General features: G+C 38.5%; 1 protein-coding gene and 2 pseudogenes across 1 annotated transcript; all 3 read right to left on the bottom strand.

Annotated features, from left to right (window-relative positions):
* Nucleotides 1–1,592: 1,592 nt before the first annotated feature.
* On the bottom strand, nt 1,593–4,321 carry LOC149096430 (melanocyte-stimulating hormone receptor-like). Its single transcript, XM_089281293.1, has one exon. The coding sequence runs from the start codon at nt 3,553–3,555 to the stop codon at nt 2,695–2,697; it is 861 nt and encodes a 286-aa protein (XP_089137419.1). The 5' UTR covers nt 3,556–4,321; the 3' UTR covers nt 1,593–2,694.
* A 5,674-nt stretch (nt 4,322–9,995) lies between these two features.
* LOC149096429 (uncharacterized) lies at nt 9,996–12,404 on the bottom strand (annotated as a pseudogene).
* A 4,759-nt stretch (nt 12,405–17,163) lies between these two features.
* LOC149096428 (melanocyte-stimulating hormone receptor-like) lies at nt 17,164–21,246 on the bottom strand (annotated as a pseudogene).

The following is a 21,246-nucleotide window of genomic DNA, read 5'->3' as shown; positions in this document are numbered from 1 at the left end:
AGATTATTCGGAGCGCAGATAAAACAACTCTAACATTAAGTGTAACGATCATCCTAGAAAATAACTCAACAAAACAACAGCTTGGAACGAAGTGATCAGCGACAGGAATAGTGTTTAGTAGCGGTACAGTGAAAAAATAGCTCGCAGCGAAGCGACCAGCGAGAGAAATAACTTGAAATCCAGCCAAAGAGCTCGAAGTTGGACGACCAGTGGCAGAAATAATTTTGAATACAACAACAAATACCTTGGAGAGTAGCGCTCAGCGAGAGAATGAATGCCGGCACAGCGACTAAACAACTAGAAGCATGGCGATCATGGAAATGTAGCAACAGAACTACTCGTGTATGCTTTGTGACAGCTGACACATTTAGGCCCGGGGTCAAACGCCGTACTTCACATGAGCCGAACCCAATGACAGTTTGGGTCGACTCAAATAATTAAAAGAACGCCTGTTTGAGTCAAACGTCGAACTTAATTCAGTCGAACCGATCTGCTACACCAAATAAATAACAAAAGCCGTCTCTTGTTCGGTGGTTTTTCAAGGTAAAGTCAAAATGGCGCCTTTAGACCTTTGATTATGCGTTTGGTTCGACTCATGTGAAGATCACCGTTTGACCCAAAGGCGGTCTTCAGGCGTTTTTCACGGCTGGCCAGGCGTGAAGAACGCCTCAGCCGCTCCAAATAAAATCAGTCGAACTTAATTGGGTCTAGCCTGCGTACTTCACATGAGCCTAATTGGCTGAATTGGGTTCAGCTCATGTGAAGTACGGCGTTTGACCCGGGCCTTAGTTTTTAATTTGATAATTTTCTCAATGCTTTTTACAAACATTCGGGCAGTTTACTCAAGGTGACAAAATGAGTAAACACATTAATATTCAATATTTAAGTTTTTTGACCGTTCTTCCTTTTGATCTATATAATCATAGTAACGAATACTCTTAAAAACTATATAAACAATAGCCTCCATTTGGCGCTCCATTTGGTAACAAGACTTATCTACCTTTAAGCGGGTTATACTGATGAAGTTCTCCAAAGCAAATAAACACTAAGTGGTCATTTATTTCCATTCTCTTACAACTAGTTATGAATTTGTTAAGAAAAGTTCGCCTGAGATGTATATTGTTCATATTTTCTTCTACGATGGTCTGTCAATTAATCAGATGTAATTGAGCTCGTCAACGCAAAGAGAAAGTACGTGACTATTTGCATTTCTGTTACAGTATATTCCTCTTGGCAATTTTGTTAAATAAGAAGAAGGTATCTATATCGTCGATTAAATTAATCAAATTTACATACGTGGTTTTTGAACTCGAGGGAAGATTTCTAAGTATTCCTGGCAGCAGTTTTCCAAGAGATGATGTAAATGATGACCCGAGGCAGATGGCAAAAAACGAAAAACAAAAAACAAAACAAAACAAAAACACAAAAAACAAAACAAAACAAAAAAAGCAAAAACAAAAACACTTCAAATGGAAATGTAATGAATAGGTGGAAAAATGTCCTACACGTGTTCTTTAGAAATAACTTCCAGCTCTTATTTAGACGAAAAACATTTTAAATATCTCTTACACCTAAATCCGGTATAAACACAGTTCTTTTTTTCACGATTGGTATATAAGCTTACCCACCCTGGCCTTCTCCAAAATTCTCTGATAAATTAGGCTAAGTGTAAGGTATAGTCACTGTAGTAACAGGTGGCGGGTTTCTGTCCGTTGCGCTAGCTTCAGTTGGTCGGTAAATGTTTCGTCTAATACAGCCAGCGTTTTAGTTCTTGACGTTTCCACTGTTACTGTACTTTGGATTCGTGGTTACAAAATAATTTTGGACCTAGAGTAGATTATTTTAAATCAAGAGTAAAAGCTTTGGATCCTCTTTACAACGTGAGATCCAAATTAAAAACTATGGATTGGACAGAAAACAACCATAAAGATGATGAATTGGTGTACACAGCAAGAATATTTTTGTTTTCTTTTTTTGGAATTTGGCTATGTAGACAATATCACTTGGAGAGATGTACCCTCAAGTAAAGATGTGACTATCCTTATGACAAAAATATGAGATGTACGTTTATTGAACATTTATTATTATTATTATTGTTATTGTTATTGTTATTGTTGTTATCGTTATCGTCATCGTCATCGTCATCGTCATCGTCATCGTCATCGTCATCGTCATCGTCATCGTCATCGTCATCGTCATCGTCATCGTCATCGTCATCGTCATCGTCATCGTCATCGTCATCGTCATCGTCATCGTCATCGTCATCGTCATCGTCATCGTCATCGTCATCGTCATCGTCATCGTCATCGTCATCGTCATCGTCATCGTCATCGTCATCGTCATCGTCATCGTCATCGTCATCATCATCATCATTATTATTATTAACCAAAGTTGCCAACTTGAGTTAAAGTCGCTTTAAGCTATTTCCCTGTATGTTCAATAAACCAAACCAGATCTGTAGCACTGAGCCCGGCTGATATTTCATCATAAAATACAATAAATAAAGCGCTAAGTTGAAGTTTACTTTAGTTCTTGCATATAAACACGATTTTTACTGATTGAAACAAGATGTTATATCAACGGCATTTTGGAATAACAGAGACCAGTTACTGTGCGTTTTTTTTTTTTCTTTTTCTTTTTTTTTTTTTTTAGCCGCCGCTCTTCACTTAATGTTTTCCACGTTCACCATAAGATCTAAACTGATTTACAGCAGATTAACTTTTTGATGGTGTCCTTGGCTGCTTGTCGCACAGCTCTGATCCTCCAACAGTATAAAATCGGGTTAAGAGACGAGTTTAAGTAAGTAAGAGTTGCTGTAACGTCCAAAATTATTTCAAATCTCTTTCCAGGCATTCGGCCATATGTTCTGAGCATTACCACAACGATAAACGGGATATAGCAGATAACTAATGCCAACTGCAACCATAATACGCTGGAAACTGACTTCTTATAACGTGCTACATTCAGAGGCACTTGCCTTCCGTTAAGTTGCCCTTGTGGGACTGTGCGCACTTGAAGTTGATGTTGCCGGAGCTTGCGATAAATCTTCGTGTACGAAAAGACAGAAGTTGATACAGAAATTATTATAAGAACGAAGGCCACAGTAAATGCAATTCTGCTTTTCCAAAAGAACATCGATCCACATGATAAACCAATTAACCAAAAACAAATGATAAATGCACGAACTCGTGGTAACGCTGCAACATGTCTGTATCTCAGTCCAGACAACAGGGCTTGAAGTCTGTCCAGGCTTATGGCGCTGGATGTGAAGACCGATACGCCATACAAAGTAAAACTTATAGCTTGATGTAGCCGGTGTAAGTTGGAAGTGTTTTTCCAGTACGTCCCGGTAGTAAACAAACGGAGAACGGCCCCAAGTGGTTGAATAATAACTCCAACGCAAAGATCAGTTACTGCCAAGCATCGAAACAGAAGTTTTGTCGGTGGATGAAGGGAAGTCTCTTTATGAAGAGACACAAGGATCAGAGCATTGCCTACTGATGCAAAGATGGACAGAAATATGTTCAAGGCTGCAAGAAAATCAAATACACTCATTAGCCTGTTATTATGCTTGTTTGGTTTGTCCCTTGTAAGGTTAGCGTCTGTTGCAAAGTCCGTAGGGTCGCGTACGTCGAAACCAACTTTTTGTTGAGCGAGGAGAGAATGTTTTGCTTGCCGGATGGAATCCGAGAGGAAATATGAGATGGAGTCTAGCAGCTGGTATTTGCAGAACTAAAAGGTGACTCTAATCTACGGCTTTGCATTTTTACAGTGCTGTCTTATTCAAACAATACTGACGTTCACCTAGCATAATTATCAAAACATCTCCTGGAAAGGAGGGCGAGGATAATGACCTCTCAGTGGCTAAGGATTAGTAGCCCAGAGAGAGGATTAGACCCGCTCTGCAGCCCGGTTCTTGTTTCTTTTAATGTTTGTGGTTACTGCTTAAAGATTATTATCTGCGGAGGCAATGGTACACCCTTTAGATATTTAGTAAAATGCAAAAGAAAAACACTTTGAGTATAATGGTATATGCTGGTCCATCCGAGAAAGATTGTATTACTGATTAACACATGGCGGAATTTAATTTTTTTTTTTCTCCCCCTCTCCCCCACGATATACAACTTCCAAGGATTTCATTACCACTAGTATTATCAACTATAAGAAGTAATTGAAGCGGAAAGGAAAATAATCCAATTTGGCAGCAACAAAAGAGTACGTGATTATCTTTACTGAAGAATAAAATATTTGCTTTTTCGAACCAAACACTGGAATATTCAAATTCCGTCTAAATGTTAATTATAATTCATCAGGCCGTGAATAGATGTCATACCGCACATTTCAAGGATCGAGTGTAACAAGTACAAAATATTACACGGCAAGAGCGAAAATGATAAATGAAATCGTGTCTTGTATTTAACATCCCAAACTTTTTTAATCTAGTATTACCTATTGCTTTTTGCCCCGCGATAACATAGTGATTGATAAGGAACAGAACACAAGAATAATTTACATCAGTTATTGCATTGGATCATTTTTTTTTTCTTGTTATATCCGAAATAATGAAGTATGACGTGAGTTTTCCAATCTGAATCGGAGAGCTGATATTAACACTGAAGTACATCCCTAATATATGAATTTTATCTACAACTCTAAAAACAGACCACCGTATTGTGGCACGGAACACAACCGAAACATGTTTATGCCCTACTATATTTACATCATCTTAGTCAATCCTGCTCATTTACAGAGCGGACTGACCTCGAAAGTAATTGCAAGGTATTTCAAGGGAAAGGTAAGTTTAGAAATCCGATATTCTCAGTTACTGCGTGCAGTTTGACACAAGAATGCAAGGGAAAAAGTAACAAAACTATAAATTCTCTCTTTGTCACTTACTAGATATCAATAGGTACTTCTCTTCACTGAAAAAAAAAAAAAAAAAGAGAGAGAGAAAGAAAAAAAAGCAGAAGAAAAAAGGCAAACGCGAAAATATATCTCATTTTCCTATTAGGAGTTTTCGTAAAGGTCCTAACAAAAATTGTCAAAGTACAAAACATCGTCTGTCGAGCTCATATTTGTTTCATGTCAGTTTTGCCTAATACTTTAATAATACGTTACATTTCCCTTCATACGGAAATATCACCTACGGAAAAATATAAAATGAATAAATGGAATAAAATAAACAAAACAAGACAGGCCATTAAAGGAAGCCATATAATGTTTACACAGGTTGTCACCTCCACTTCCGTGGTCTAAGTCGAAGAGGAAGTTTATCATTCTTATCTTCCTCATATTAAATGATCGTCCTTACAATTTTTACAAATTTACAATTCCAGTTAAAGACCTACATGTGAAATAGTTTCAAGTTATATCTATTTTCATTTGTTCTTTTTGTTTTGTTTATAAAAAACCTAATTAATTCATTTGACGTCATACTAGAACGTCAGTACCGACAAAAATGGTATCATCTTCTAGAGCAAGCTCAGGGCCATCTAACTGATGTAAATTTATTTCGCTCTGCCTTAACAGAACAAAAAACGAAGAGGGGGGAAGGGATTCAATCCTCCCCTTTGTACTACGGTGGGGGTATGAGTTAGCTTGTATGTCCGTATTTTATCATAACGTACAATAACTGAAGCGCTAAGTTGAAGTTTACTTTAGTCCTTGCATAGCAACACGATGTTTTACTGATTGAAACAAGGTGTAACATCGACGGCAATTTAGTATAACAGAGAGTAGTTACTGTGCGTTGAGTAATCATGAGTAACCCCTGTTATTACAATTAATTTAAAGAGTGAAAATAATCGCTACTTTTTTTTTTTTTTTTTTCAAATGACGAAGAGCAACATTTCTTAAGGAAGATTATAATTTACATCCCCTTTGAATCACCAGGTAAATTAAAAAAAAAAAAAAAAAAACATTAAAATATAAAATTTCCCACTTTTCCATAAGTCCTGAATTACTTCTGGACGACGGCTTTAAGCGTTTGAAGCGGGTCGCCGCTCTTCACTGAATGTATTCCATGCTCACCACAAGATCTAGACTGATTTCCAACGGGTAAACCTCTTGATCGTGTCCTTGGCTGCTTGTCGCACAGCTCTGATCCTCCAACAGTACAAAATCGGGTTCAGAGACGATTTTAAGTAAGTAAGAGTTGCTGTAACGTCCAAAATTATTTCAAATTTCTTTCCAGGCATTTGGCCGTATGTCATCAGCATAACCACAACGATAAACGGGATATAGCAGATAACTAATGCCAACTGCAACCATAATACGCTGGAAACTAACTTCTTATAACGTGCAATATTCAGAGGCACTTGTCTTTCGTTAGATTGTCCTTGCAAGACTGTGTGCGCTCGAAGTTGATGTTGCCGGACCTCGCGAGAAATCTTTGTGTAGGAAAAGACAGAGGTTGATACAGAAATAATTATAAGAACGAAGGCTACAGTTAATGCAATTTTGCTTTTCTAAAAGAACATCGATCCACATGATAAACCAATTAACCAAAAACAAATGATAAATGCACGAACTCGTGGTAACGCTGCAACATGTCTGTATCTCAGTCTACACAACAGGGCTAGAAAGCTGTCCAGGCTTATGGTGCTGGATGTGAAGACCGCCACGTCACATAAAGTAAAACTTAAAGCTCGATGTAGCCGGTGTAAGTTAGAAGTATTTTTCCACTACGTTCCGGTAGTAAACAAACGGAGAACGGCCCCAAGTGGTTGAATAATTACTCCAACGCAAAGATCAGTTATTGCCAAGCATCGAAACAGAAGTTTTGTCGGTGGATGAAGGGAAGTCTCTTTATGAAGAGACACAAGGATCAGAGCATTGCCCACTGATGCAACGATTGACAAGAATATGTTCAAGGCTGGAAGAAATTTAAATACACTCATTCGCATGTTTCCTTGTTTGGTTTATGTCCCTTGTAAGGTTAGCGTCTGTTGTAAAGTTCGTGGGGCCTCGTACGTCGAAACCAACTTTTTGTTCAGCCGGGAGAGGATGTTTTGCATGGCGGAGGGAGTCCGATAGGAAAATTAAATATGAGATGGAGGCCAGCAGCCTGTATTTGCAGAAATAAAAACTGACACTGATATACGCCTTTGTATTTTAACATTCAGGGAAGGTAAGGTAAGGTAAATAAGACACCCAATGTTAAGACTGCCCTTAGGGACAATAACAAGATACCCAATTTTGGGTGTCTTATTTATACAATACTGACATTTACCTGCCATAATTATCAAAACATCGCCTGAATGGCAATGAAAAGTCGATGTGATTACTTATTTTCAACACGTCGTAAGCTTCCATATCATTTAAAGTTTGTTTAGTGCGATAAGCGGACGTTGATGGAGTCTTCCCGGTCCTCCACGAGACGGGGAGTTGTAATCCATTAACTGAGTTATAAAAAAATAATATACAACTCTCAAGGTTCTGCAAGGCATGGTTCAAAGCCTTATTTACATAAAATTCGAAAACAACCATACGTTTTCAGCGGTTTAATTAAATACCTTCATACTTGGCATTGTGAAAGATAATAGTGAAGAAATAGAAAATGGAGAGCTTTTATGTTCTGGTTAGTTGGACTTTTATGATTCCAGATCTGTAACCATATCTTTCATCGCGTAGAAGAGGGCACTTGAAGTTGTTGTCGAAGCTTCCGATAAATCTTTGTAAAGGGTAAGACAGAAGTTTTTAGAGAAAATCATTATGAGGGCAAAGGCTACAGCTAAGGCCAGAGCGATACTTTAAAGGCCGGTATATCGATACACATGATATACCAATCAACCAAAAGCAAATGAAAACTCCAAGGACTCGGGGTAATGTTACAACATGTCTGTATCTCAGTCCAAATAAGAGGGCTTGAGGTTAGGAATGAGGTTAGATGTGATGTGATGTGAAGATCGATACTTGACACAAAACAAAGCTTGAAGGGCTGCCTATTGTAGTTATGTAGTAAATTACTTTTCAACTCATTTCAGTTGTTACAGAAGATGAAAGGAAAACGGCGTAGAGTGATGGTGTAATAACTCCGACACAAAGATGAGCGATCGCCAGACAGCACACAAAAAAAGTTTTGTTGGTGGATGAAGACAAGTCTCTTTATGGAGAGCAACAAACTAGGATCAGAGCATTGCCAAGTGATGCAGTGATGGAGGGAAAAAAGGTTCAAGGCTGAAAGAAATGTGGCCATGTCTGTCGGTAACCAGTAATAGCTTGATTCGCTCAGCTTGATTGTCCTGAATGTTTTGTTCACAGTAAAGTTCGTCATTCTTGTTTACAGACTCTTCTGCTTATAAGCGTGCTGTGTCGCGGAAAAGCTCTCAATGGGCGCGTTTTACATGTATGACAGAGTAATTTAGACATTCCTTGTGTTAATATCTTTAATCAGCGCTTTTAGAGTGATCATGCAACATTAAATTAATAATCAAGAGCAAATAAAGGTCGGAAGAACTCACAAATATCGTATAAAGATTCCATGAAACACTCGCCGTTTGGGATTCAAAATGTCACCTTTACAACCTTGTTTATTTTTCCGTAAAATATATATTACAGTGGATTGACTTTTAAGTATCGGTGTCTTTTTTTCCCTTTTTTTATGGAATAATTTAAGAATTATTTTTAAAAGCCATAGCTCGTCCGGAACATCCAAATATATAAGCAGAACCTCAGGATGCTTTCCTTCACCACTTTATTATAAAACTAAATTAAGCTGAATTACCATTAATATATTGATTCCGTTTGCATACAGTCTGGAATTACTTAACGGACAATTCAGTCTGGAAATGATTTTACGACGGGTTCTAGTCCAGAAAATTAGGAGTTATTTGCCTTCTCCTAGCAATTTTTGAAAAGGAACAATAAATAAAGCTCCACAAGAGATGATGATGGTGTGTAGGCATTTTGAGAGTTGCGATTATATATTAGTGTGGAGCCTATTTCGTAAGTCATATTGTTAGCGGCAGTCCAGAAAGAAATAGTGAGCTAAGCATTATATGCTTCAAAAATATAAGCCCATGCACATATGGGAAACATTTTTAAAACTTTAATTTAAGCAGCACCTGTAAATTCTTCCCATTTTCTTTAATTGGGTTCTCTGAGTTTAACTAGAGTAATACATTGCTTCACGTTTATTTAGAAAATCATTTTGTTCGGAAATATCTTGAGCAAATAATAGACTAGTCATTTGGCTGCCTGTGGCAACTTGACTTCTACCTTGGTCGTTTCGCCACCTTACGGCGGTTTGTTTAAAGACCTAGAAATTCAGACCAGGCTTCCTTATGAACGGCGCGGGGAGGGGGCAGGGAGGCGGGGGAAGGGGGAGGATTGTTCCTCCATATCTAAGCGTAAAGAATATTCAAGCAATGGTGATGAAACTTAGATTCTATGTCGCATATTAAAAAACCTTTGGGAACATGACGTCGTCATGACGTTGAAATAATTTCGTCTTCCTACCCAAACAGTCGCCAACCTAAAACAACCATACTGAAGCTTTTTTATTCTTCCAAAACATCCTGGTGAGGAAGATACCACCAAAAATTATTCAAACAATTATTAAAAGTCACTTAAACGAATAATAACCTTGGTCGGTGATATTCTTTGCAAACTTTATTCTTCCAGGGATATCCAATTAGGCCTACCACAATTGTGAATGAAATTAGATCTTGTTCTTATACTAATTGAAAGTATATACTTTTCCCGCGATTCTCGTGCACGTTTCCATTTTCAAAACTAATTAGGTATTCTCCCCATTATATATTTCATAAAAGCAATACTTTTTGTGCTTTGTTCCGCTCTTGAACCTTAACTTCTCAACTGCAGAAAGTCTTTCAATAGTCCTTATTGGACTACAGTAGAATGCACACATTTAGATAAAAGCCTAGTCAAATTGTTTGCCTGACGTCCTTGGGTGTTTCCGCAAGGATCATGCACCAGGGCATTGCTTATCTGCGAAACCTTTAAAATAGTAAGAAGCGCTATCAATCCTTTCTTGGAAGAACGTGAACCTGGAGAGTGCCGTCCACATCGCACCTCAAGTTTCAGTGATCTCAGATTTAAGGATCTGGCAGCTGATACTCCTATGCTGCCAATCAACCAAACTTGTAGTTCCTGGATGGCATAACTCACATTGCTCCGATTAAAAACTGTAATCGGACAATCAATTGCTTTATTGCTGGCACAGCTTTTTTGCCTGACCCAAAATTATTCATATTCTATTATAGGTATCCAAGTAAAGTGTATATACACTTCTGCTCTTCAAAGCCTGAGCGAGACCATTATAAACTGGCTACTTCAATTACTACTTGAACATAGTTTGGAAAAAGAAGAAAAAAAAAAAACTGGAAGACGTTTTGCGAGATTTAAACCCATTATGTAACATAAGAAACTTTTCTCATGATAGAGAGTTAAAAAAACGGTTCAAGCGATCTATTGTTCTCACAAAGTATGAGTCTTTGGCCAATCTTGTCATTATTTCTACCACAGATTTTGCGTTTACTATCTACTTCTTTTATCTCAGATATTAACGATTAAAAATCTTCATAACGTTGAGTTGCCACCCGTGTGGATTGCAAGTGAGTTTCTTTCTAGGAGGTAGTTTGTGAGTGGTTTGTGCCATGATCGCTGTTAGGATCAGTTTCGAATAAAAATGTTCCCGTGTGGATTGACAACGTTTTTCACATGGTTTCCCTGGTTTCTCCCACAAGGATCATGTACAGGCCAGTTATCCCCTATGTAACCGTCATAATAATAGCATAATGACTCTTTCGTATTAAAACAGAGTCCAAAGCGACTTGTACCAAAGATGGAAGGGGCGGGCCTATACTTGCACGTATCAGTAACCTGTTTAACAATTTGACAGTTCACGCTTCCGCTCTTAAAGTACACCAGACTTCCCGTTCCTGGATCGCACTTCAGCCAGTTGTTTATGTTGCTCTTTATGAGGACCTCTCTGCCAAGTTGTTTCCACAGCGAGAAGTTTATGGCGTTGTAGTCTGTTTCGTTCAATGGAGGAGTTGCAGAGATTGGCACGTCCACTTCAGGTTTTACTGGCCAATTTGGTCTTGGTGTGATTGCGTTTGACTTATCTTTAAAGTGATTGTAATTTGTGAAAGTATAACTCCACACTAGAGTCCAGCCTCCTCCGTCAGTCTACATATCGCAGTAAGCCTTGAATGCGTTGTCTCGAGAATCACTGCTTGGATTAATCCAATAAACGCCCGACGATGGAAGAGGAGATTGACTTAGTAGAGTCTGGCATGAAGGAACGGCTGCCGGCTGGTTTTTACCTATCCAGAATGCATTGACACATGTTATTTTCTCAGGTTACTAAGATATGATTGAAAAAAAAAAGCAAACAAAAATGATTGGAAAAAAGCAAAACAAAACAAAACAAAACAAAACAACAAAAACAAAAAACAAAAATGTTCGAGCGACGTACGCTCGTTATGTGAGTCCAAACTACACAGTGATACCTGGACAAGGAAAAAAAAAATTCACGGAGAACTTTCTTTATGTAGAAAATGCGCTTTGTTTACCTTGTGATATAGGAGTTTCCGCTGAGTTAACCTGAAAAAGAATTGAAACGAAATGTTAATTAATCAATGAGGAAATTCTACTTATAAATAAAGCCTAACCCTGAAACTTCCCCACGTTTAGTTTTTGCGTTCTTGTTTTTCTTAACTTAGCAAAACGCTAAAACCCTCCCAAAAGGGCTCAAAAACTGTCAAAATCGATTAGAAAAGCTATTTTTCTAAATAAATAAAACCTACTGCAAGAAAATTACCATTTTTTTTTTTTCGAATTGAGCACACGAAAATTTAGGCTTTGAATTTACCTGTTTAAAAGCAGTAGAAACAAGTGACGAGAAGAAACTTTTGTTTCAAAGTTTTTGTGAATCATAAATGATCCTCTATAGAAATTTTTATCATTCAAAATAGCTCCTTTTTTGCAGTGCTAGCAAAAAACCTTGCGAGAGGGGAGAAGGAAGTAGGTTAAGCTGTCCTTGTACATGCACATGACAAATGACAAACCTTTTCGACGTAGAAAGACCCTTGTCGTTGCAAAACCTGTCCGGATACATCTTTTTTGTTTCCCTGTGGAGCGAACACGTTCCTCCTTCTGTGATATAACTTGCACTTTTACAAAGGGCCTGTCTCGCGCACATGTGAGAACAGGACAACAATGAATTGACCTCACCATTCCAAATGGCATCTTCACTTAAGAGTAACGACTTTTCTTCGATTTGAAAGAAAACGCCCAACTCTTCAGCTTTGGAAATTGCTATCATGGACAATATTGTAAGAAGTACGCTGAACATCTGCAAAGAAAAAGAAAGAAAATGGAGAATAAAATAATGGAGTAGTTAACCACCCCAAAAAGGTAAGTGAACAAGAGCGAAAAAAAAATTAGGTGACTAACATCAATTCAAAAGGAATATGTAAAAACAAATTGTCCAGAAGAAGTACTTGCCATTTAGGTTTAGGGATGTATTCGTGGAGCGATGCTGTCAAAGCGCATTCGTATGTGAAATCATAAAGCAGCTTAAGTTTACTCATCTTTTACAAGTAAGACGAGCGCTTAAAACTTCGAGACAAATGTCTGTCAATGAATTTAAGTGCATTTCGTGGTCTCCTGAAAAGACAACCGACAAACGATTCCTTTTAACGAGATAATCATCCCCACCATGGCACCGTTACTTAAGCGCTTTAATGATTGTTTTGCTTCAGTCTTTGGCGTTGTTTTGAATGGCAGAATTAATTGATTACGATGTAAACCATTTCGACTTTGCAATAGGAAACTTTAAAGGTTTAAGAACACCCATTCCTTCTCCAGCTTCACATCTCCATGGCGTAGAATTAAGCGTTGCATTATCCGATCCCATGTGATTTTAGCAAAGGATACAGAAATGGAATCTCGTGGTGCATTATAATATAAATAAATAAATGAGGAAGTAGTTTGCTATTCTAAGAACCAAAAAAAAAAGATCATTTTTAAATTGAAACTAACTGTGTACTGCCATTGCGGCTTAGAATCTATTAGTGCACTTGCAAAGTTGGAGTCTCTGACATCTTAAGTCAACATGTTGTCGTCCACCACTTTTAAAATCCATATTCGCAAAACAAATAAGAGGACTAATAATTTCAATTACCCCCATTTCGTTTATTTCTTATCAATTAGGGCCTCCTGGAACTAGGGCGCACAAGCTTTTAGGCGAGTACAATTTTAAAGAGCTTTCACACGTCACAAGTAGATTACCTTTGATTGTTCAAACTTCCGATTACTTCTTTATTATATGACCAAGAAAATCACGAACGCGCCTGTTATTGAATGTTAGCTGCGTGGCAAATTCAAAGTTAAGGATATCAGCCAATCACAATGAAATAATGTTCTCAGTGATATCAGGGAAAATAATTAATTTAGTCATATTGAAATCAGGCCTCTTTTGATCTTCTAAGACCGTTGGGAGAGGGGGATGGGGGGTTTTGAGGCCATCCTACTCTAGCTCCTAGATTATTGAAACCATGACGATGAAACTGGAAGGATTTAAACCACGTGCCAAAATATGTTCTTCGAAGTCCTCAAAATTGAATGAAAAAACAACATTGCAGTTAAAAGTTAAAATCGATAAGGAAGGCTACAATTATTTCAAAAAACAAATGTTCATTAGCGAAAGAAAGTCACATGTCACGCCAAATAAGTTTCAGTGCTAAGGGTTAACAAACATGGAGCTCACCGCCTCGGCGTCTTTTTTTATGCTCGAAGAACTTACTCTATTTCTTCTTCGTCACGCAGACAACATGGCTTAGGTATAGCCATCTTGACTTGCAAGACGAGGTAAACGTTTTATCATGATGTCCGCGACCTTAACTTCAATAATCACTTATATGACATCGGTACCTTAGTGAGATAATTCTTGAACTAATACACCAACTGGGCATTGTTGTAAACAGACTCTAAATGTGGGCTAAGGTAAGATAAAGCAATCCTTTTGTTTTTACACGATAACAATACGACAGCAACGCTGATGTGGTCGTGTCAAAAAAGTAAACAAAACAAACACTCAGAAGACCACGAAAAAGGTATTTACAAAAGGAAAAGAACTATTCTGGACTACATCTTTTTTTTTTTTTTTTCTTTTTTGTGCCGTTTTTCTGCACCAGTTGTTTTACTCTCAGTCCTCTTTTCAATTTCCCCATTAAAGGAAAAAAAGGCAATGCCTTTCCCAGTACTAGTATGAATGACGCCTGCCCAAATTCTCTCTATAGTCCAGGTGAATTTGTCTTCTCGATTTCTTTTGTTTTCTTTTCTATTTTATACACGACCAAAGAACTCCATGCTTTAAAGATTTACCGTGTATTAATAAAGGCCATCATTTCAAGGATAATATTATAATAAATTAAGGGTAAAAGTGTTCTTGGTTTGTATTAATACTTGAATTTACTTCAAAGTCACTGCAAGAACATTCATAACCTGCGTAGCAAGCGTTTCCGTGGGGTTTGGAAGCAAAGAAAGACCGAGGAATGGGATTTTCGGTGTCTTGTCTGCGCGGAAAATGGAGCGAGAGCCAAAAAAAAAAAAAAAAGAAAAGAAAAGAAAAGAAAGAAAGAAAGAAAGAAAGAAGGGGGCGGGGGAGGGGAAGGAAGGAAACGCTTGCAGACAAACCCCTGGATTTTGAAAACCTCCGTTCGCCAGCGAACGGGGCTCGTGATTGGCTGGGCTAGTCCAATATTATTGACATGTGTCGATCTAAGGTATTTTAATACCTTTGAGTGCCAGACAAAAGGAGAAGACGCGTTCGAAGCTTGTTTACAAAACCGTCTTTGACTTTTCTCGCTAAACGAAGATTTAGTCATCACCTTCGACAGTACGGTAGAAATCGTGTAGTGCAATGCCCATGCTTTGGTTTTTCGAAGCCCGCACATTATTGCAGAAGCAAGCGCGACACAATTTGCGGCTGTTCCTTTAATTTTGACATTACTTTCTTGAATGCCACATGCGCCAAGGACAAGATAATAAACCACGGGACAGAAAATTCGCACTACTGAGTGGGAAAACCTAGTGATTTCGTCTGGCTTGTTACATAGCAGCATGTTGTCGTAGGTACTCTGACATTTCATCAGAAGCCTTTTTATTGACAGCATTTAGAACCTCTGGGTACAATTCTGAATGATTTGTTATAGTGTTAGATGCGGCATGCCAGTTTTTGTCGCATATTTGCCTTACCAAAAATTTAGTCGCGGACAATTCTTACGAGGACATTTTATGAACAACTTTGAATTGGAGGCCGCCTAGGGGAAGATTATCTTTATTCAGATACTGGTCAAGATTATAGTTTCTTTTTTTCATCTTAGATGTTTGAAGCCTCTCCTGCCCAAATTGGAAAGTTTGCCGAGAAGACTTTCCGTTGTTTGTTTTTGCTACAGGCGATAACATTCGAACCGATTTGCGGATCTGACGTTTCCAGCAAACGCTTCTTTACTGGAGTTGCCTTTGTGGGAGTTGACTTGCTAATTTTACCTTGTATCGATTCCTGGACGAATGAATGCAGTAATCCAAGATTTCGAATCTTGCGAGCACAAGGATTACAGACACGACTTGAACAGTTCTGACATTTTAACTTTCTGGCAGATTTGTGCTAAAACTTCACCCTGGCAGTCCTTCCTTTTAGACGGATTGAGTAGAAATATAGCTTGATTATAAATTACTAAATTTAATTCATCGAGATTTCTCCGTTCCCACCGTGCGCTCGTTGTTTCAGGCAGTATTTTGACAAGTTATTTTGGTTCAAAGTTCACTTCCGCTACGGAAGGCCGAAGATTTTATTGGTAAATTTATGACAGCCGATCGCAGCAAGACATCTCAGTGTGTTCGTGGGCGGTTTTCAAAATTCAGGGGTTTGTCTGCAAGCGTTTCCTTCCTTCCTTCCTTCCCCTCCCCCTCCCCCTTCTTTTACTCGCTCCATTTTTCGCGCTGTAATTCTTAGCTCCCAAACCCCACAGAAACGCTTGCTACGCAGGCTAGAACATTAAAAAAAACAATTGTTTTTGGCCACGCTGCAGAGAGAGGGCCTTTTGCAACTGATTGGCAAATTCCTCGGCTTGATAATTCAGCAAAATACTGCAATAATCACTTCAGGAGTTAACTAGTCAACACGCATTTCTTGCCTAATATTTGCTGCTTCCTGACGTTTTTCCCTCCAAAACCCCGCTCATATTGATAGTCACTACACCACTTTTTAACCATCTTGTCATTGTATTGATTATTTGACAGACAGCGCATCCAACTTGGAAGACGCTAATTTCGCCTCGACTTCCTTTCAGCAGCTTCTAATAAAGTTAATATTTTAACATTCTCATTTCGACTTATGTGTTAACTAATCATCATGCATAGCTATCTTCATTTTTTATAATGTCGGTTTCTCGTAATAATAATAATAATAACAATAAATATAATAATAATAATAGTAATAATAGTAATAATAATAGTAATAATAGTAATAATAATAGTAATAATAGTAATAATAATAGTAATAATAGTAATAATAATAGTAATAATAGTAATAATAATAGTAATAATAATAGTAATAATAGTAATAATAATGAACCTTTAACTAGCGTTTAATTCTGAGGAGGAGGGAAGCGTAAGGGAAGTATTACCGAGTCTGCGATGTAGAACTGTTAGAATGCTGCGAGAACTCGATCTAAACGCGTCTTCGATTTAACAGGCTTCCCCTTCCTTCCCACGTGTTACCGTAGAGTGTACTGGCTCGCTTAGCCTGTTAATTTTCAGTTAATGGAAGTGATTGCCTGCCTGCCGGACAGACGAGTCTGGACGTGTGTCTTTACAACGTACGTTTTAAAAATTATGGGGTCTGAGTTTTCGATATAATCAACGGTCTGAGTTTTTCAAGATAAGCTGCGAGATAAGCTAAGCTAAGCTAAGCTAAGCTAAGCTAAGCTAAGCCAAGCTAAGCTAAGCTAAGCTAAGCTAAGCTAAGCTAAGCTAAGCTAAGCTAAGCTGAGATGAGCTAAGCTAAGCTATGTTAAGCTAAGCTAAGCTAAGCTAAGCTATGCTATGCTAAGCTAAGCTAAGCTGAGCTGAGCTGAGCTAAGCTAAGCTAAGCTAAGATAAGCTAAGATAAGATAAGATAAGATAAGATAAGATAAGATAAGATAAGATAAGATAAGATAAGAACTTTATTAACGTGTCGAAGTCACTAGCATACAATGTATACTACTTGGGGACACCTAACTACGATTACTTATCTAATAATTAATAAAATATGAAATACATGTACGTTTGTAAGTATTTTAAAATATATATAAAACAAACAATGACCATGCAGTAAGATCAAGTGTTAGCTCAAAACAGTCTCTACAAGTACTTTTCAGCAGGCTTGTGAACTCAACCAATTTGATGCGCTTTTTGAAAGTGTGCAACGATTCAGAAGATCGAATGGACTTGTCGAGTTTGAACCAAATGACATGGCCTAAATAAGTCAGGCTATGTTTGCCATGACCAACAGTCCGAAATCTGGGTAAGGTGAAATCAGAATTTCTGAGGTGATACTGAGAATTGGTAACAACAAATAACTCCGCAATGTAAGGTGCCAGACCGTTTTTGACTTTGTACATTATGATTGCAATGGCTTGCAATCGTCGCGTATCAAGTGTTGGTAGTTTCGCTCTTTGCAAGAGTTCCTCATACGTCGATTTAATGTCACAGTAAACAGCTCGTGGTGCTCGTTCCTGAATTCGTTCTAGTTTTCTGGCATTAGAAGAACGATAAAAATGCCAGACAGCCTGAGAGTATGTGAGATGAGGTAGTATAGCAAATTTGACAATGTGTCATAGCTGATATCGGAATGAGGCTACGTAATCTCAGAAGAACACCAGTTTGACAGGAGGCTTTTTCTACAAACATTGCTTACAAGACTCGAAAATGATAGTTCATTGTCTAGGGTAACCCCTAAGAGCGTTATGTCTGGTTTCTGATCAATTGCAGTGTCATTAATGGCAATGTGTGAATCCTTATGACAGTTCCTCAGGCCCAGACTCATCACCTGATACTTTGAAAATTTCCTTGTAAAAAGTTGTTGTTGTACAACTCAGAGATGTTTTTTCCTTCCTCAGTTAAAATTTCTTTCCGCTTCGTTAATTGTCTTTGTCACTGAAAACAGCTGGTGGTCATCCGCTTACATAGTTTTCATCAGTGGAGAGGTATAGATTCCTGGGGACATCCTCTCGTGGTAGCGTACCAATCCCTTGTTGTTTCCTGACTGATCCTAACCCTGTTTTTCCTATTTGTGAAATATTATCGCACCATGGCTATTGAGTTGTTAGAGAAACCGTATGCTCTCAGTTTGTTGATGAGTAGGGAGGTTTCACACCTCTGATTCTTTCGATATGCGGTCAAGTTGTTCCTTAACATAGGGTCAATAAATGATGTGAGCAGTTTCCTCAGTAACTGCTCAAAGACCTTTCCTATCACTGTTAGTACTGTAACAAGTCTATAGTTCTTGATGTCTTGTTTATTGTCTTTCTTAAACACTGGTACCCAATCACCTTTCTTCCATTGCAGTGGCCAATCGCAAGATTCAATGCAGCAGTTGTATAAGTCAGCCAGGGGATGAGAAAGCTTCCTGCTCGCTATCTTTGAGATCTTAGGTGGTATTAAGTCGTGACCTGCGCTCTTTGGTAGAATCCAAGTTAGACAACGCAACCGCAATCTCCTTCGGCTTAAGGGCTTGGAATTTAAATTGTGAGGAGTCGCCGGCAGGTCGACAACTGCAGCTTTGGTTTATCGTATGCACACTCTCATGATGATACAATTGGTCGTCAGACATACCTAATAAGCGAGTGTCACCAATGTCATTAGCCACTGAAGAGAAATATTTAGCAAAGTGCTCCTGTCAAGATTCTGAGTTATCGAGACCCCCGACGGTCTGAGTTTTTCAAGGTCTGAGGTCGAGACACCCGGCAAGCAACTCCCGTAATGCCAAGGAAACGCACTCAGCAACACGTGAATAAAATAACAAAGAGCAAAAAAGGTAGGGCAGGGTAGCTAATTTTCGATTAACAGCAAGACAGAGCGATTTTACAACAAACAATAACTTACCTTGAACAGGTACATCTAATTTTCCATTAAAAGTTCTTCAATTTTTTTTACAAAACAGGTAAAACTAGCTGTGTATTCTGATTTGCCTGTCAAAGGGGACAGGATATCAGCTACGTGAGCTGACAACTCGTAAGCGAAGTTGTTAACACAAGATACAACAGGTCTTAATGGTATGTTTGGCTTGTGAATCTTAACTGATATCCTGTCCCCTTTGATAAACTTACTGCATGGGTCACCCCGGCCCCAACGGCCATTTTATCAAATTTGACCTATACGGAGAATCTAGAAAAGATGCATGCGATTTATTATTTTACCGAACATTTAAAACGACACACTGAATGAACGAATGCTTCAAATTATTTCATTTTAAACAAAAGCTAACGTTGCCTGTGTTTCAATGAACTTAAAAATAGAAACAGAACGGAGGGCTCTGCCCGGTACTCGTTTGAGTCAAATTTGAAGAAGACGCTCTTCACCGAGTGCGATTCACTGTACCCCAAGTTCTAGGCTGATTTACAAAAATTCAGTTGTTTGATCGTGTCCTTGGCTGCTTGTCATACACTTCTGATCCTCCAGCAGTAAAGAATCGGGTTTAAAGACGAATTAAGGTAGGTAAGAGTTGAAGGAATATCGACAGCGACTTGAAACTTGCCTCTAGATATTCGGGCATAAGTTGTGAGAATAAACATTACGAGAAACGGAATGTAGCAGATAGCTAAAGTCAGCTGCACCCATACTGCGCTAGAAACTGTCCTCTTGTATCGTGCTATATTCAGAAGCACTTGCCTTCCGTTAGGTTGTCCAGGGGATACTGCGTGTACTCGAAGCTGACGTTGTCGAAGCTTGATATAAATCTTTACATAGGAGAAGACGGAGGTTGTAAGGGAAAGTATTATAAGGGCAAAGAATACGGTAAAGGCAATTTCAATTTTCCAAAGGTATATCGATGCATATGTTATACCAATGACCCAAAAGCAAGTGATAGCTGCACGAACTCGTGGTAATGTTACAACGTGTCTGTATCTGAGTCCGAAAAACAGAGCTTGAAGTCTATCCACGCTTATTGCGGTGGATGTCAAGACTGATACGCCACATAAAAGAAGACTTGAAGTGATATTTAGTTTATTTATATAAAGCAAAGCTTCACTGCTCATCCCAGTTGCAGCATAAGAGAAAAACGAAACGGTGAAAAGTGGTTGCGAAATAACTCCAACACAGAGATCGGTGATTGCCAGACATCAAAACAAAAGCTTTGTCGGTGGATGAAGAGAAGTCTCTTTATGAAGAGCAACAAGAATCAGAGCATTGCCCAGTGATGCAGTGATAGACAGAAAAATATTCAAGGCTGCAAGAAATTCAGATACGCTCATTAGCATGTTAGTATGCTTGTTTGGTTCAGGTCCCTTTTGATATTTCCGTCTACAGCCAAGTTCGCCGTGGCTCGTACGTCGAAACTATCTTTCTTTCTTTCTTTTTTTTTTTTTTTTTTTTTTTGTTCAATTTTGAGACTGAGTGTTCTGCACAGTGAAGGGAATATGAGATGTAAGCTGACAGCTTGTTTCTGCAGAAATACAAACTGACACACATCTACGGTATTCTATTATCCAACTGCAGCGAATACCGTCCAAATGACAGTACAAATATACAGCGATGTTGTACAGTTCTTTGTACAGCAGAAACCTGTTTGCCGTACAGGTTGGCGCGCCCACGCAAAACTGTCACACTCTCCCTCTTTCATTGATAAATTTATCGACTTTATGTCACCTTACTTTATGTTTATTGACTTTATGTTATGTTAAATTTATTGACGTTTGTGTTACCCATACCATGATTTGTGTGGGGCAGGCAGATTTTCGAAAAGTCGGGCCAAACAATGGGAATCACAGCGGTAATTATCAACACTTGTCAACGTAACATGAAAAACGATATGCGCGGGAAGTTCAGTTCTAGTTCGCGGTCTTTCATCACGAGCGGACGTGGCTATTATTATAATCCCACACAATTTCAAGGTTTTCAAGGTTTTTACGGCTATAGCATGGAATATCCGCAGTATGCTCCCGTCTACCATGATATGACTGGAAGGGGAACGCAACCGAGCACTTCACATGCGAGCATTGCGCAGGA

This window comes from Orbicella faveolata, unplaced genomic scaffold, assembly GCF_042242905.1.
Source record: "Orbicella faveolata isolate gen_17 unplaced genomic scaffold, um_ofav_v1 contig_48, whole genome shotgun sequence".
Classification (NCBI taxonomy): domain Eukaryota; kingdom Metazoa; phylum Cnidaria; class Anthozoa; order Scleractinia; family Merulinidae; genus Orbicella; species Orbicella faveolata.
The sequence above is the reverse complement of the archived record's forward strand: the minus strand, read 5'-3'. Positions and strand labels throughout refer to the sequence as shown.